The sequence below is a fragment of the Micropterus dolomieu genome, linkage group LG03, assembly GCF_021292245.1.
Source record: "Micropterus dolomieu isolate WLL.071019.BEF.003 ecotype Adirondacks linkage group LG03, ASM2129224v1, whole genome shotgun sequence".
NCBI lineage: Eukaryota > Metazoa > Chordata > Actinopteri > Centrarchiformes > Centrarchidae > Micropterus > Micropterus dolomieu.
In genome coordinates this window covers 15,973,106-15,990,826 of record NC_060152.1, presented here as the reverse complement: position 1 = coordinate 15,990,826, position 17,721 = coordinate 15,973,106, and the positions used below count along the sequence as shown (strand labels likewise).

The 17,721-nt window shown below is 39.4% G+C and overlaps 3 protein-coding genes across 4 annotated transcripts in view; 2 read left to right on the top strand and 1 right to left on the bottom strand.

Annotated features, from left to right (window-relative positions):
- The window catches only part of rpp38 (ribonuclease P/MRP 38 subunit), a 4,869-nt gene extending 3,531 nt beyond the window's left edge, over positions 1 to 1,338 (bottom strand). Inside the window, exon 1 of the mRNA XM_046044958.1 lies at positions 1,232 to 1,338. The gene's annotated coding sequence lies outside the window, so the exon portion shown is untranslated. The remainder of the gene's footprint in view (positions 1 to 1,231) is intronic.
- Positions 1,339 to 1,707: 369 nt separating this feature from the next.
- acbd7 (acyl-CoA binding domain containing 7) lies at positions 1,708 to 4,501 on the top strand. Its single transcript, XM_046045593.1, has 4 exons — positions 1,708 to 1,832; positions 2,681 to 2,798; positions 3,637 to 3,699; positions 3,879 to 4,501. Exons 1-4 carry the CDS (start codon positions 1,821 to 1,823, stop codon positions 3,950 to 3,952), a joined length of 267 nt encoding a protein of 88 aa, XP_045901549.1. The 5' UTR covers positions 1,708 to 1,820; the 3' UTR covers positions 3,953 to 4,501.
- Positions 4,502 to 5,209: 708 nt separating this feature from the next.
- Positions 5,210 to 15,298, top strand: crot (carnitine O-octanoyltransferase). 2 transcript variants are annotated; one of them, XM_046045591.1, is made up of 17 exons: positions 5,210 to 5,351; positions 7,945 to 8,068; positions 8,981 to 9,105; positions 9,182 to 9,363; positions 9,463 to 9,587; positions 9,702 to 9,810; positions 10,558 to 10,651; positions 10,803 to 10,928; positions 11,021 to 11,122; positions 11,277 to 11,360; positions 11,448 to 11,555; positions 11,670 to 11,800; positions 11,896 to 12,019; positions 12,129 to 12,207; positions 13,617 to 13,710; positions 14,085 to 14,204; positions 14,602 to 15,298. In XM_046045591.1, exons 2-17 carry the CDS (start codon positions 7,954 to 7,956, stop codon positions 14,720 to 14,722), a joined length of 1,839 nt encoding a protein of 612 aa, XP_045901547.1. In that variant the 5' UTR covers positions 5,210 to 5,351; positions 7,945 to 7,953; the 3' UTR covers positions 14,723 to 15,298. The 2 variants fall into 2 exon arrangements, with proteins under 2 accessions (XP_045901547.1, XP_045901548.1); XM_046045592.1 differs by having other exon boundaries at positions 5,225 to 5,365.
- Positions 15,299 to 17,721: the final 2,423 nt, after the last annotated feature.

Sequence of the window (17,721 nt, the reverse complement as noted above, 5' to 3'; positions counted from 1 at the left end):
ATGTACAGAGAGACAGAGTGGTCATCGGGCTGGGTCACTCTCCAAGCTGCTGCAGAGCTTGTAATTGATGCTGAACTCCTTGATGTAATAAACTTTTAAGATCAAGAACAGTGTCAAGCGGATTTCTTCTCAACACATCATTGCAGCATTATTGTTCGGACACCACAGAATACTACAGATTATTTTCTTGATGACACTGCTTTCCAAAAAACATGTTATCCTACTACTCTCTGATCTGCTGCCATCTCCTCTCCGGCTCTCCTCTCCAACAACAACAACACTAAACACATGAATAGTCAAATGATCAAGATTAACAGTACATTAACTCAGTCAGAGACTCCACCAATGTTTGAAATTTGAAAGCCATCATTCATTTTGGTGAGTTTCTGCACAGCTTCAGTGATATTGATTTGGTTTTGAATGTAGTGAGTCCCGTTGATGGTGGTCCCTTGAGTGGGTCATTAATAAAATGTGTGTTTTTAGATAAATTGTAGCTTTGAACTCCTGTTTAGGGATGGGTATCGTTAGGATTTTCTTGACACTATGAACAGAGAGCAGGATTTCTATGATTTCAACACGGATTTGTTGTTCACAATGTAACGCAGGACACGTACCTATCGACATCCCTGCAGCTTCCAGCACACCTGTAGCTGGTAGCGCTTTGGGGACTATCTTCAGGGACCCTCTAATGTGACGCCTTCCCATTGACTGTATGGGCTGTTGGTTTGTGGTGCGTTGAAGTACAATAAATTATATTCGTTTTTAAATGAACACGTTTTAGAAACAGTGTAAAACAGCTATAGGGATTTCCTCCTATAAAAACCCCCCAAAATTTAATACATTCCCGAAAAATGAGCCCATTCCCCACCAATGAGTGGTCCTCAAAGATTCAGTATAAGTCGGGTCATATTAACAAGGTTTGAACTGGGCAGTAGCCTACAATAGGCCTAAGAATAATCAAAATAATAAATACAATAAATAAAGAATGATCATTAATATTGTGACATTGTTTTGGGTGTGATTATTGATGATTCCATGCAATATTTAAACTAGAGTTGAATGACTATGTCTCTGAAGAAGTTTTGAGATTGATGGTCAGAGAAGCATTCACTGTCAAATTAAGTGAAGTTCGTGTTTCCCGTCCACTGTAATGGAAACCCTTCACACGTGTTCTTATAACCGCATCAGCATCACAGTCAGCAACATACCTGACAAACTAAAGAGGTTTTACCTGATTTTAATGCTGTAAACTCTCTTTCAGTCCGACAACACAGGTGGGCCACAGGGCGCCGCCATTTTTGTTTGAATTGAAATAACTTTATTTAAAAGGTGCCACAGCGCAGACCAGCGTTCAATGAACAGAACGACATTCACGGCTCCATATTACTACTACATTATGTTCATAGTGTGGCAGAAATGATACCGGAAAAAAAACAGATGTTTCAAAGGATTTGTGGTTAAACCCTATATAATAAATATTTTAATAAAGTTTAAATAGGGTTTGATCCTAACAACACCTTTGAGAATATGTATCCTCTATTCCTCTACATAGGTAAAAGCACAGTAGCTATACTGTGTGTGTGTGTGTGCGCGCGCGCGCGCGTGTGTGTGTGTGTGTGAGAGAGAGAGAGAGAGAGAGGGGGACAGGCAGCGGCATCCAATCAGCTCTTCAGTAGCTCTCTGCTCCCTCCTCTGCAGGCCTCTCCTTGGTCAGCGATGGTCTTGCGTCGATCAGCTGTGCTGCAATTACAGCTGCACAAAGACGTCCAGCCGACAGGGCAAATTACATTCAACTAAACCACGGGTCTACAGCAGCGAAAATGTCTCATCAGGTAAAATATTAACTACTTTTGTTTTCATGTTATTTGGCAGTATTATACCGGAGATGCACGGATTACCGCTATGAAATGAATAACGGTTGTACCGGTGGAGTCATATAACCTACTGTATGTGGTGTCATCCATCTTTGACAGTGTGAATGTAAGAAAAACAAGTCTAAATATATTCAATATTTTGCTCTATGGTCCTCCTGACGCTGCAGCTACAATTAATGTTTTGGAGATTGCTATAAAATGAGACAAACAAGAAAATATTATAATGCATGATTATGGATAACTAATAGGATGATGAAAAGTATTTGACTGGCCCAGATACAGTTTTGATGAATAGTTTAGAGATTAATCTCTGTAGCATTTTAAGTGGTTTCAGGAACTACATTCCTACACTTTTTTTTCACAGTTTATGAGTTTTCATGTTTTTTTGTGCAAACCTAAATGGTTTCTATATTAATGATATGGTCTGCAATGTCCCAGATCTTTTGTAAAGTAGATTATTCAAGGAGGCACAAAGGCTGTGGTCTTGAATAAAAGCCCATTGTTTGTCTCCAGCTTATGCAACAAAAGGTTTCCCAGGGTTTGCTCCATGACTAGAATACTATGCCCAGATTTCTTATTCAGTGTTGTAACTGATTAATATGCACATTCTCATATTATGTGATTATACACTCCCACTGCACCAAATACCTTCAACTGATTCCTCTGTCAGACTTGGCAAAGAGCTGAAACTTTATATATATATATATATATAAAACCATGCTTACCTTGTGCAAACATAATGGATACCTCTTGAATTATTTATCAGTAATAGAGAGTGACCTGACTGTTTCTTTACTGACCTGCAGGCAGAGTTTGACAAGATTGCAGAGGATGTGAAAAAGGTAAAGACGAGGCCTACGGATGAGGAGCTGCTGGACCTGTACGGCCTTTATAAGCAGGCAGTTGTCGGAGACATTAACACAGGTATAATAATAATAATAGTAATAATAATAATAATAATAATAATAATAATAATAATAATAAGCAGCACTTATCAAAATAAAGTTACAAAATGCTTTACATGGTTGAAGAATTTTAATGAAGGAAACATTTCAGGACTGAGGCAATTAAAGTTATAAAAAATTCAACTGGAAAGATCCCCACAGTGATATAATGTTATATAATGATAGTATTAATAAACAGGTGAGACAATTTAGCAATAAAAGGCTTTTTTAAAATTGGATGCTTTAGAAGTGGTTTAAAAGATGTCACAGATCCTGCAAGCCTCAGGTTGTTGGACAGGGCGTTGCAGAGTTGAGGGGCCATGATTGCAAATGCCCAGTCACCTTTAGTCTGGAGCCGGGACTTTGGAACAGCCAACAGAGCCCTGCCCAAGGATCTGAGGCTGCGTTTTGGCTCATAGTGGCGCAGCAACTCAGCAATGTAACAAGCAGCAGAACCATGAAGTACTTTAAATGTGATCAGTAAAACCTTAAAATCAATTCTGTACTGGTAACCAGTGAACGGAGGCTAAAACAAGACTGATGTGATCTTGTCTTCTAGTATTTATTATAAGCCGAGCAGCTGCATTTTTTACCAGCTGAAGACGTTAAGATTTTTTTTTTGCTTAGCTCTTAATATAATGAATTACAGTAAATCTAACCAAGATGATATTAAAGCATTGATGACCTTCTCGAGATCAGGCCGATACAGAAAAAGACAGATTTTTGAGATGTTTCTTGCTGCAGTAAAAAACAGTATCATTTCCATGCAATGGTCTCTATATTCTGAACATTTCCTCCTCTCTGTGTCACATTTGTAGAAAGACCAGGAACGCTGGACTTTAAAGGAAAAGCCAAGTGGGACGCCTGGAGCTCCAGGAAAGGTAAGAAATACTTGTAGGTGTAAAATTAAAAGACAGGGCTTGTTGCTTGCTATCAGCTGCAATTTAATGCATCATTCTGAGCTACCAATGATGCCAGGATTCTTATACGTATCAGTAAGCAAACACAGTGATACTTTGTGTTTTTAATCCAGATAATTTGTATGTCCACCTTCTTTCAGGAATGTCCAAGGATGATGCCATGTCAGCCTACATTACACTTGGAAAGGAAATCATCAGCAAATATGGCCTGTAAGATTTGCAATAAACTGAAGAAGAAGCCGAGTTAATGCAAAAAACAACTATAGTCTACTAACTGAATTACTAAAACATTGCTGCTGACTATATAACAAGTAGCCTTCTGCTTTCAGAGGCCATAAATATGCAGCATAAAGTGTGATTTAATATTTCTCCATGGTTTGTCTTTTGTTTACATAGTTTATTCTTATTCATTTATGCAATTGAACTCCCATGCATCCTTTAAGGTTAAAATATAAAAAAATTCTAATTGCTATTTTATCTAATTTATATAGTTAATTGTTATAATCCACATGTATAAGAAATATATAAGTTCAAGTTCGAGGCTTTTATTTGTCCCAGAGGGGCAGTTGGTTCTGCAACAGTAGCAATAAAACAACAACACACGGCGAGACAAACAAAACAAAATATTATATAGATCTAGTATAATAATGCCTGTACACTTTGATGTGTAGCTTGATTCCTAATCAGAACATGACTAATTAAATGCTGTCAAATCTGAACATTCTGCAAATATTTTGAAAATAAAACCTCTTTCTGAAATGTTTTTGTTTTGTTGTTTCTTGTTATTTAGCGTACCTTTATTGATATAAATGGGGTAGACAAAATAATCGTCTGTCAACATAACGCTATACAGTTCAACCGCACCACAAACCGCAGCCTCCAAAATAACCATGCAGGTGAATCAACACCTCTCTGAAAACAGAACATTAATATAACGTCCACGAAGGTAGGAATCACTGCAGGACTGCTGCATTAGATTGCATTGGTTTTAATAAACTGGCAACACAGCGTATTTTATTATATATTATTACATGAGACTATTCTATATGATTCCCCATCATTGGAATAATAGATGTAGTCCAATCTATGAACAGAGCCACACCAAAAATACTCAAAACTGTGTAGACAAATGTCCTCATACTTTTGGCTATATAGTGCATTTTCAAGAATTGTTTGATTTGGCTGTTGAGAAAGGTTTAATGTGACATTGACCTGTGGACCTGTTTGTCCACCTTCATTATTTTCACTGCTAAAACGTTATTAATTTGTAAGTCCCCTCTGTGTGTAGAACTATTGTGGGTCTTGTTCCGAGTTTTATGGTCCATTCTGGTCGTTTGGTTGTTACCACGGCCTCTAAATCAATCCACCTCTCACCCCTCTGCAGCAGATAAACTTGATATCAATGCCTCATTATTTCACTGACTAAATGTAGGTCAAGTGCATTGCGCATGAGCAGTGGGGTCTTCCGGGCTGGCGCCGGGTGTTCAGTGGGGTAAAGGTGAGGAAGAGCTGCTGCTGCTGCAGCTGCAAACAACAACACTTTCAACCAATTCACCTGCCAGCTGGCTAAAGATATTTCTGCTGTAAACTAAAGTCAACATATCCTGAAGAAGGTGAGCTGACAGAGGTGATTGAAAGCTACGATTGACGTTTTTTAATCAAGTTTAACCTAACGCTAACTTAAGTTACATGTCAAACGTTGTTGGTATAAAACCGAAGGCGAGCGAGAGCAACGTTAAGTTCGCTAACTAGTGCACCTTAACAGCTCAGTAACCTTAACTAGCTAGTGCACTGAAAACTTTTGAGGTCCTTTTGATTTAATAATAAGGTTAAACGAGTGCAAACGTTTTCAGACTGACGAGTAACGTTAGCTAGCTTAAGGGAAACCGTTAAGTCCGTTTGCATTTATTAACTTATAAACAAGTAAAAAAATCCTAATATCTGAGTGCTTTCATCATGCAGGTTGGTACTCTGTAAGCCAAGTTACACTAACAACATTTATCGATTCATATCGGGTCGTAAAAAACAGTTTATGAACTAAAATGTTTGATAAAGATAGAAACACAGCCTATGAACATTTTAAAGCTACGTTACTTATTATTCTAGCATACAAACTATGTGATATTATAAGTGGCAGGAAAAGTCATATTTTGGGGGTATTTCGCCAAATGCTAAACTGACTGTGGGAACAGTGAAATTCTAATCTCTTATCTACTGTATACTGTGCATACTTGCTCAGGGATCATCCAGTGGGGGAAGAAGTACTATTTATTTTTGTACTCCGTTACAAGTAAATCCTGGATTAAAATTTTTACTTAAAGGTCATATTATGCTTTTTAGCTTTTTCCCTCTCCTATACTGAGTTACATATCTTTTATTTTTTTTTGCATGTAATAGTTTTGCAAAGTGAAAAAGCCAAAGTCCACGCCAAAGGGAGTTACCATCTCCCACAGAAAACACTGCTCTGAACTGCCTGAAAACAGCTGGACTGTAGTCCAGCCTTTACTTTTGTAACCTATCTACATCACTTTGTAGCAGGCATCATAATACTAGCCTAGTGTGGCACGCCCCCAAAAACACACAGTGACAAGATGTGCGCCCGCTGCCTTCCCTCATCCCCACCCTCCTTACAGAAGGTTACGCGGTCAATGGACATAAAGTTGTTAGTATGATGTAGACACAGTGTACAGTTAAAATGTTACGTATGAAAGATCAATTTTTTACAGATGAATAACTTACTACTCTGAAGCATCTTGCTCCAGTCTTGGTTGTGAAGCTGGTTCGGGAACATGTACAGCTGAATCGAAGCACTGGTTACCTTCTGATTGGCTAGTAGCCCTTAACTAGGTACTGCACATGTGCAACTCCCAACAAGGATCAAATTGAAGTGAGATGCCTCACTTGGTAGTGGTGAAAGAGTTGCTGCAGCAATGTGCAGAATAACAAAAATATGGTGTTTTTTGAAAATTAAACCATGTAAACCTATTCTTGTAGAAGCCCTAAATAAAATTTATGAACCTGAAAATGAGCATAATATGACCACTTTAAGTAAAAGTACATAAGAAGTTACTATGCCGAATGGCCCATTTCAAAATAATAACTATTATATAATCATATTATAGTTCTATTTTATTGTTATAATTGTTGTTGAGGGTAAAGGTGGGACTAATTTTAACAACGTCATATACTGCTGTGTAGCTTAACCTATAATAATCATCACGCGCTTTGTCACTGGTTTGTGAAATTCATGGACAGGATATTGAGGCATAGTAGGGGTGGGGAGGGATTGCAGTTCAGTGGGCTGGGGATCTCATCACAGATGAAGGGAAGTGGCCATGATGGAATCATCAGTCCTTGACCTTCAGCACTCACTGGAACGGTTCACAGCTCAACGCGAAGTGGTGGGGATGACGATTAAGTCTGAGTCCATGGTTCTCAGCAATTAACCGATGGAGTGCCTACTCCAGGTAGGGGATGAGTACTAACACCAAGTGAAGGAGTTCAAGTACCTTGGGGTCTTGTTCGCGAATGAGGGGACATTGGACCGGGAGACTGGCTGGAAAATTGCAGTATTGGAGGTATTACTGCACCATCGTGACGAAAAGTCTACTGGTCAGTTTTCGTTCTACCTTACCCTCACCTACCTAGAACTAGATCGCGCGTACAAGCGGCCTAAATGGTTTTTCTCTGGAGGGTGGCTAGCATCTCCCTTAGAGATTGGGTGAGAAGCTCAGTCGTCAGTGAGGAACTCTAGAGCCTCTGCTCCTTTGCGGCGAAAGGAGCCAGTTGGTAGACGTCTCCTTAGGGAGGTGTTACAGGCTTGTCCAGCTTTGAGACGGCCTCGGGCAAGAACCAGGACAAGGGAGAGAGATCACACTTGCCTGGGAACATCTCGGGATCCCCCAGTCAGAACTGGTTAGTGTGTCTCGGGAAAGGGAAGTTTGGGATTCCCTGTTGGAGCTGCTTTCCCCGTGACCCGACCATGTGTAAGTGGTTGAAGATGATGATGACAATGATGATGATGATAATAACCATCATTGAAGTACATAACTATTTAGGCTTTCATGGAGAACAACCTCATCATCCTCATCATCTTGTAATGTAAAGTATAAAGTGGAAGGTATAAAGTATTCTACCACCTGGGCTAACTGCGCCCCTTTTCTGTATAATTACGACATAATTTGAAACGTGTTATTTAAATTACAGAAGGAAGAAATGGCTAATCATTTGTCAGAGTCTCTGCCAGAGCGGACCTTCGGGTACCAAAGCAGCCTGCCACCGCTGCCTGTCCCGTCACTAGAGATGAGCCTTTTCAAGTACCTGGAAGCAGGTAGGATAGTAGCTTTGTACCACCTGCTGAGTTACTCTGTTTCAGGTTTTGTAAATATTTACCATGCAAACTTCAAATATTTACACAAAAAAATGCTTTAAATAATTAAGAAAATTCAACATGGTGTAAACTGCTCACTGCTGCTATTTGTCTGTATGTAAATATTTACCAGTGTGAGATAGGGCTGCAACTAGTGATTATTTTCACTGTCAATTAATCGGTTGATTATTTTCTCAATGAATCGATTAGTTGTTTGTTTCCCAAAGCCCAAGATGGTGTCCTCAAATGTCTTGTTTTGTTCACAACCCAAAGATATTCAGTTCACTGTCATAGAGAAGTAAAGAAAACAGAAAATATTCACATTGAATTTTGACTTTTCTTTCTTAAATAATTACTCCTACTGATTAATGGATTTGTCAAAATACCTGGCGATTAATTTAATAGTAATTGATAAATCGTTGCAGCTCTAGTGCAAGAAGTGTGATTCTGTAATTTTGCCCTTTAGCCCTGTAAAGCCCAACCAAACATAATTTGGTTTTGAACTGGTTCCTGGTGTATCTAAAATTGGTGGATTAGAGCAAAAATGAATGGGTGCATGAATGTTTTAATTAAAATATACCATCAATACTGAAACTATATGATATGAGTTTACCTCATAGGTCATAGTCATAGGTACAACAATTCTTTTCCCCAGAACACCGTGGTTAGAGGTGAAAATCAGTAGGTCTTTAATTCTGAATATTGTAACAGGACACATACAAGTCTGTCAAAAAGCTGATTGCATGTTTGATTGTGTGTTTCATATTAACTGTACTGTATTTATAGGCATTAATGTTCCCAAAGACCAGAAGCTGATGCTGGTGCTCTTGCTTGACAGACTGACTCTTTTTGCACTGCCATGTTTTCCATCAGTTCATCCATTTGCATCTGAGACTGAGTTTAAGGCTACAGCGGACATTGTGAAGAAATTTCAAGAGGGTGTTGGGAAAGAGCTGCACTTGAAACTACTGCAGAGAGCCAGGACAAAGAAAAACTGGGTGTGTAATTGCGCTCTAAATGTTACAGATGTCAACTTCGGTCATGTATGTTTTACCTGACGTCTTTATTTCCCAGCTGGAAGAATGGTGGTTAGATGTTGCCTATCTGGAGGTCCGCATCCCCTCTCAGCTGAATGTGAACTTTGGCGGCCCGGGACCCTACCTGGAGCACTGCTGGCCCCCTGCAGAGGGAACTCATCTACAGAGGGCCAGTATAAACACATGGCATACGCTACAGTACTGGAACCTGATCCGCACGTGAGGATGTTCACACACATTTCTTATCACTTTTTTACATTTACGAGTCATGTTTTATATATGTGATTTGTTTTATTTTCTTCTATATGGATGTTTTAGGGAGAGGCTGGCTCCTCAGAAAGCTGGCAAAACAGCATTAGATATGGACCAGTTCAGAATGCTGTTCTGCACTTGCAAAGTACCTGGAGTAAAGAAGGACACCATTCGTAACTACTTCAAGACCGGTAGACTAAACTCGGCTCTTATCTCTAACCTTCAGACACACCTGCCTGCTCTTTAGCCCACTTTCTCAGTTTACATATCACTGTTGTGTAAGCGCATTTTGTGCTGTGTCACAGAGCGTGAGGGTCCGTGCCCCTCCCATTTGGTAGTGATGTGTCGTGGACGGATCTTCACATTTGACGCTCTCTATGACGGACAGATCCTCACCCCTCCAGAACTACTCAGGTAGTGATTACAAGTACACACCAGTCAGGAATTAAATCCGAATATGAAACCTTGTAACCAAGACAACAAACGTCCGGTTGAGGGTTGGAGAGAGAGATGCAAGGACAGAGGAAACATTTGAATGTTATAGGAATGATAATACCTGTGACTGCTGCTGTATAGGAAATATTTGGATCTAATTTTTCTTGGAATGGAAAAGAAAACAAACAGATCTTTTGGCTTTTGAAAAAAAAAAAGTGAACAAAACTTTGTTTTTATGATTCATTCATGATTTGAATTACATGTAATACTTTTTTAAATTTTATATAAAATTTGAGTCCCGGCTGGTGGTGTTCAAGTTTCCATGTTCCATATTGTTGAATCTACTGTACTGCAATCGTGTAACAATGCATGGTCTGAAACTGCAGGTCTTGAAAAGTCTTGAAAAGTATTTTATTCAGTTTCCTTAAAAAAAGGTGTAGAAGGTATTAAAAAGTCTTAAATATGTTATCTTGCTGTAGGCAGTAATCTGAGTGCAGGCTGTCAGGAGACCTTAACACACTCATGAACTAAAAGTCAGATTGTGTTGACAATGGATTGTTCATGCAGGATGCTGTTTATCCTTTTTTCTGTAGAGTTTCAGGCAGCACCATCAGTCCCGTAGCAAACACTGTCACAACTGCTAGCTACAGTAGCTACGAGGCTCATCATGTCGTAATGTTCCTTATTTTATTTTCTGTGTGTGTGTGTGTTTGTGTTCACCTGTAGGCAGTTGAGCTATGTGACAGAGCGCTGTGAGGGAGAGCCAGAGGGAGATGGAGTGGCTGCTCTCACCTCAGAGGAGAGGACTCGCTGGGCGAAAGTAAGGGTGCTCACGTTTGGAGACTTTGCTGTTCATCTGGCCAAATAAGATCTAAAATGGATTATGGATTGCATTTGTGAAAACATTCTAATAACACAAAGCATACTCAGGATCACTACTGTCAGCATTTAACAGTTCACTGTCTCTGCAGGCCAGGGAGCATCTAATAAGCATTGATCCACACAATAAGACCATCCTGGAGACCATCCAGAGCAGCCTGTTCGTCGTATCTCTGGACGAAACAAAACCCTACTCTACTCCAGAGAACTACACAAATGTGGGGGCTGCACAAAGTTGAAGTATGATTTCATAACTTACTCTGGCTGGCTAAAAGAAAATAGTTGTGTGTAATTACGATTCTTAACACAGATAACCCGGGAAGCCCTTACAGGCAACGCCACCATCCGCTGGGGTGACAAATCGTACAATTCACTCGTGTTCGCCAATGGCACTTTTGGATCCACGTGTGATGTGAGTTTGTATGTGTGTGTCGTGCTAGAGACACATTTCTTTTAATGCTGTTCGTCTTGGTGTCTCGGATAAAATTCTACTATGTATAAACTTCAGAACTTTCTTAAGGGGTTAAAAATAATAGATTGAAACCTTCAATCAAATTGTTTTTCAGCATGCACCATATGATGCCATGGTACTGGTGTCTATGTGTTGGTATCTGGACCAGCAAATTAAAGCTGCAGAAGGCAAATGGAAGGTAAACATTGACTATTACTTGATTCTGTACATTAGGTAAAATAGTACTTGTTACTGAATGATACATATTGATATCTGTGCTTTTTAGGGCTCAGACGCAGTCAGACCCGTGCCCGTTCCTGAAGAGCTGGTGTTTACTGTGGACGAACAAGTCCGGAGTGACATCAGCCACGCCAAACAGCAATACCTGGAGTCGGTTAGCCAATATTAAATACGAATTTATGCTACTATGCTAGAAAAAAAACATGATGCAAATGACTTGTCCGTAGTCGCAGCTGTGTGACTGTCCTCTCTGTCGCTGGTTTTACAGACACAGGACCTGCAGGTGGTGTGTTACGCCTTCACTGCATTTGGAAAAGCAGCCATCAAACAGAAAAAGCTGCATCCAGACACTTTTGTTCAACTAGCAATGCAGTTGGCCTACTACAGAATATACAAAAAGTATGTACTGGTTTAAAATGTACTGGTTTAAAATGTACCGATGATTGAAGTCTAAGAAGTGAATGACCCTGAATGTCTGTTCTTTTGCCTCTCAGGCCAGGAAGTTGTTATGAGACAGCAATGACTCGCAAGTTCTACCACGGTAGGACGGAGACTATGCGGCCCTGCACCCAGGAGGCACTGAAGTGGTGTGAAGCCATGATGGACCCCTCGTGCGACGTGAGTGTGTGTATGTCTGAAACCCTGCACTGTGGTAAAATCCCACCAACAAAGGAGGTGGAAGCGGTCATTGCTCATTTGACATGCTACGTAAACATTTTTCTGTCAGGTTAATGCCAAGAGGAAAGCCCTGCTGGTGGCCTTCAATAAACACAACAAACTGATGGCTGAAGCCCAGGAAGGAAAAGGTTAGTTTGCTTTAAAAAAGTAACCTTAGTTAGTTAGTTTGCTTTAAAAGGTTTTTTTTAAAGGTTAGTTTGTACATGTAACTACTTGATATTTCTACATAGTAAGCATCTCTCATTATTTTCCATTAATGGAAATTCTTTTTCCTCCTCACTATACGTGTAGGTGCACAGCTATAATGAGCTAAAAACACTTCTAAAAACTAGGTTGAAGACAGGAGTTTTCCTTTGAATTTTTTACTGGAAGCAATTGCCAAACAGTGAAAACAATATTTGATAAAACACAACCAATTCAACTGATAGTGATTACAAATCAGAAAAACATGATCTGCCATAAATAAGAGTTAGAACAAAGGTAAAAATAATGACACAGTAACATGAAAACTGGATTTACAAAAGGTGTAGACTTACTGTCAAAATAGTTATTGTACATTGTCCCTCGTGTCAGGAAGAAATATCACGAGTGGAAGAATAACTTCAAAGATACCAGGTGGCGCTGCGCAGCGCTGACTTAACGTGATGCATGCAGGACTTAAAATAAGGCATGCTGGTTAGAAATTGTGTCCAACTTTCGCTGGCGCTGCAAAACGTAACGTTGTCACATGACATTAAAACTTTGCAGGAGCATGGCATCTGGAGGCACCGAATCTGGCGGACGCAGTCGCTTTTCTCCGACTGCACAAAGTTAGAACCACACTATTGCCCAGTCTTGCGGCATTTTTCTTTGCAAATGCTGTAATATCAGTCACTGATCTCAGCTCACAGTAAGCTCATGCAGGTAGAATATGTCCCGACTTGACAGCGCCGTTTTTATTCCCCACCCCTGAAGTCGCCTGCAGTCGGCATCTCGAACGTTCCTAATGTACAAATAAAACCAGTCAATGCATGATTTAAAATATTATAAACATTGGCTTTACATTGTTGTAAAGCCAATGTTTCATCATCAACGTTTTGGTAAGAAACACTGAATATAAATAATTTTTGTTTGTTTGTGTTGTGAAGTACAACACCAGTGCCTTTAGTAAACATGTGCACAGTCAACAAGAGTAAAAGTGAATGAATAAAACGTAACATTAACCATAGTAAATTACAATACCTCGATTGTTGTATTAGCCTCAGACAGCCCGTGTAATGGCTAGCTTATTTAGCAGTAATCTGATCATAGGAAAACTATATTAACAAATCACAATTTAACAATAACAAAAAACACACATCTGACTAAACTGTCACTTGTGATATTGTCAGTTACCATATTAAAGTACTTTGCTATAGCAAAACGTGTATTATTTTGATTGGGAGTATTATTGTTTGTATAGCTTAGTGTTACATGATGTTTAGACAGTAATGGCCATGGGCACTGATGCATGTGTCTCTGATATTAATTCATGTTGATGTTGTGACACTGTTGCCAGGTTTTGACAGGCATCTTCTTGGGCTGTATCTTATTGCCAAGGAGGAGGGACGTCCCACTCCAGAACTCTTCACAGATCCCCTCTATGCAAAGAGGTCAGTTCCAGTGAGCCGACATGCACAGCTGGAACTGGCTCACCTGAATAGAATTAAATTAAATGCACCTGCCTGTGTCCTACTATGACACATAGGCCCATATTGTCAACTGATCTTGGCTTATCAAACATACAGACATTGAAATCTCAACGTCTCTAAACCAGAACAGGTTGAACAGGTAAACATGAATGATTTTGAGATTTTAAGGCATGGTTAAAAAATACTACTGGATCACAACAAACATTCTGATAAATGGTCCGTTTGATAAACTGAACTGAAATACAGATTTTATCAAGGACATTGCATTAAATTGAAAAGTGATAGTGGGTGTCTTTCTGTCTGCCTGTAACTGAGTTGTGTGTTTGCGTCTGCAGTGGCGGTGGTGGTAACTTTGTGCTGTCGTCCAGTCTGGTGGGCTACACCACAGTTCTTGGGGCCGTGGCTCCCATGGTGCACCATGGCTATGGCTTTTTCTATCGCATCAGAGATGACAGGTGGGCAGACAAGACATAAGCATGTTTTCATAAATTTTATAAAACATCTTTTTCTCCAACTGTCATGATGTCGGCGTGAGGTTCTACAGACCATTATGCAGATCCAACCCCTTAAAAACACATTCTTTCAAAAATGGCCACCAATCGAGCCAAAATTAAGGCTGGTTTTCGTAGTTCATGAAAAGATTTTCAGAAATAGTAGTAGTGGTGCGTACACTAAACAGTTTTCACCATCATAAGGAAATTAGTTTAATGTTTTCTTGATTTGCCCTAGTGGTACATCACCCTCCTCAGTAGGGTTAAAATTCATTAAGCAGTTTAGAGTTTGACATTGTGTGTACCTTCCCTACATTTTCAGCCACTACAATCATATCCACGCTGTCTTTTTCCCCTCCAGGATTGTGGTCTCCATCTCGGCGTGGAAGTCTTGCCATCAGACAGATGCTGTGTCACTATTTAACAACTTCTGTAGCTCCTTGCACGAGATGCTCCACTTGGCCACCACATCTCAGCTTTAAGTGCTCACACCAACAGACAGCAGCTAAACACAAGCTAATTGACCTTTTACCTCTCAACATATGTTTGAACTTCAATGGACACACAGTTCACAAACCGTCAGTTAATAGCTGACAGCTAGCGATAGTCATGTTTGTTCTCAGCACAGATCAATGCAAAGGTACAGAATCAGTACTTATATGTACCTTTAGTGTAAATTGTTGTTTTGTGTGTATATATTTATCCAGATTCTCTGATTTTCATGATTGTAGAACACATTTTATTGAGAATGTTTCATTTTAAATTCTGACCGTATTAATCCACCTTTAAACTTAGCTGACGCTAAAGCTGAATATCTTTTTATGATGTATGTTCTCCAGTGGGTAAAGATTCAGTAGAAACTGAGGCTGTTCTGAGGTGGAAAACTGACAGGAAAATTACTTCTGACTGCTGTGGCTGCTGGCCTTCGATTTAGTAAAAAAGGCATTCCAGTGAAACTCATGATTGAAGTTCAGTAAAATATATTTGTTATGTTTTGGATTGGTGGAACAACACTCAGGTGTTCAGTTGGACTGAAATCAGTAAACATCTTCTTGTGACTTGGTTAAAGGTTCAGTGTGTAAGATTTAGTGGCATCTAGTGGTGAGGGTTGTGATTTGCAACCAACTTTCCAGTCTACCACTGCCCCCTACCCACTGTAGGATAGCTACAGTGGCAGACAACAGCGCAAAAAGTATCTCTTCTGAGACAGCAGAGAGTAGCCAGTCAAGAAATGAGGGTTCTTTAGGTATATTTATTAAGAAATTATATTTACTTAATTATTTTGTAAAACCATATGTTATTGTGACTTGGCCACTGACAGACAACATGGAAAATGCAAGCCAAGAGTGTGAAACATTATCACTGTTTCTGCACCACAGTCGTGGCAGCAACAGTTACTCACATAATCACTTCCTCTTTAGTGGGTTTGCCTACAAAATAAAAGTGCAAGAAGCTTGTTTACTGTAATGCTGTAGTTGGAGTTGAAGAGCTTTTACTTTGAAAAAATTCAGAACTACATTAAAAGAGTCTGTAGCTTGCTTGACACAACTCTGAAAGAGCCGTCAGAAAACGTGATTCTCCTAAATGTCCACTGCCTGGAGATAATGGGGAATTGAAAAAGCGTCCATAGGTTGATGGATGCAGATCAAACACTGCAGCACGTGCTGTAATGCGAACAGTCGCTGCAGAATCAATTTGTTGGAGAAAATAAAAGCCCCAAGGTGTGCACGAACTCTCAGGTTGTGAGTCCTGCAATTTACCATATGAGCTAACCAAACATCATACCAATAGATATCAATATGACGTCTTATATTGTCATCCACCATCTAATGGTTGAAAAAAATTGCTCCGATGCAAAACTTATTTGCCGACCCCTGCTGTATATTATTACTGCTTCTTCTTCTGACATGTATTCAACATAGTAATGAGTGTCTACACTGCCTGAATTCTACCAGAAGTATAACAAGAAGAACGTAGTGACCAAACGCGCTCTGTAGCGCTGTTTGTCCGTTTTCAGCTACTGTAGAAACATGATAATGCAATGTGGCGACATCCATGGAAGGGGAGACCTGCGGTTATGTAGATATAAATGGCTCCTTATAAAGTAATAAAAACATAATGGTTTATTATGTAAGGTCTTTTATACACCACTGAAAACATAGTTATGGATCATATATTGCATTTCTGTCAATAAATCCTCAGAAATATTACACACTGAACCTATAAAATTGTAAAAAGAAGGAATTAATTAATAATTTACTTTAATTATCTTCAGTGATTGTACCCCCCAGTGATAATTACTGTTCTCCAGGGGACGTGAATTTTTGGTTACTGATGATGTCGACACTAGAATTTGGTTGGTGCAATATCTGTGTGGGCGGGAAAAAAATTAAAAATGTATATGATGTTCTCTAATCTATCCAGTACCACCGAAGTTGTCTGCACATCTCCTGCCAACACCGGCTCACAGTTGTCAGTCAGTCGCTGCCATTGGAAATAACCCACCAAGACGCTGTTTGCATTCATATGTTCACAAACAAAAGAAGCGTAATGCATTCACTCTTTTTCTGAATTAACAAGATAGGCCTACTTAAACATCTCAAGAGAAGAACCCCATAAAATCCAGTTTTGAGGCATCATGATCTGTCTTTACATAGATGGTGTTGTTAATCGTTTATTGACCCCATGCTTGAAATGATATAGGCCTAGCACTGTTGTTGGACGGTCAAACTGATTAACATCAGCAATGCACCTTCTCCGATGGTGAGACCTTCAGGCAGAATTTTACAGTATCTCGTTAATTCTGAAAAACAGAAAAAGTTTTTTTTTCTCCGTGAAAACGTATCTTGTTATTCTGAAATAATTGTTTTGTTAATTCAGAAAAACAGTGGATTTTTTTCTTAAGTGAATGCATTAGGCTTCCGTTGATTCTTTTGGAAAGAAAATGCTGCACAATAACCGCAGTGTCATTGTTTGGAAGGCACTTTTTGGCACTATTGAGGTACTGCACATAGTATTTACTTCAGTACTTAAGTGACCCTGTCTCTTTGCTAATAGTTGCATCATTCTTTGAACCAAAACTGGACTTAACTCACTGCACTTTAATGATTTCTGCACACTATGCAGCGCTCCTTTATTTGTGTTCCCATGTCTGTCAAGTTAAAGATGGCTGAATGTTCACTTGACTGTATATTGGGAGGGCTTCTGTAAAACATCATGGGACCTTAAAATCTGTGATTTTCCCCCCCGACACACACATTTCCTCTGCATCCAACGTCCTTGCCCTAATCTGTAATCTGTGTTTGTTCACTAAACTTTTGTATATGATATATAAAATGTGAATATGACTGTACTTCCTTTAAATGTCCAAATGATAAATAGCTCAATATAAATTCTCCTGACAAATAAAGTTGGTAGATTTCCATCAGTTTGATTTTTAGTTTTGTCCAGTTAGATGAGTTACAATGAGGAGATGTTTCAA

What these genes read in the sequence shown, in the direction of transcription:
- acbd7 (XM_046045593.1), top strand. An exon ending in TGTCGGAGACATTAACACAG is followed by an intron (nt 2,799 to 3,636) that starts GTATAATAATAA and finishes TCACATTTGTAG; the next exon opens with AAAGACCAGGAACGCTGGAC. An exon ending in CGCCTGGAGCTCCAGGAAAG is followed by an intron (nt 3,700 to 3,878) that starts GTAAGAAATACT and finishes ACCTTCTTTCAG; the next exon opens with GAATGTCCAAGGATGATGCC.
- crot (XM_046045591.1), top strand. Translation starts at nt 7,954, where the DNA reads ATGGCTAATCATTTGTCAGAGTCTCTGCCAGAGCGGACCTTCGGGTAC. An exon ending in TGATGGACCCCTCGTGCGAC is followed by an intron (nt 12,020 to 12,128) that starts GTGAGTGTGTGT and finishes TTTTTCTGTCAG; the next exon opens with GTTAATGCCAAGAGGAAAGC. An exon ending in TGAAGCCCAGGAAGGAAAAG is followed by an intron (nt 12,208 to 13,616) that starts GTTAGTTTGCTT and finishes CACTGTTGCCAG; the next exon opens with GTTTTGACAGGCATCTTCTT.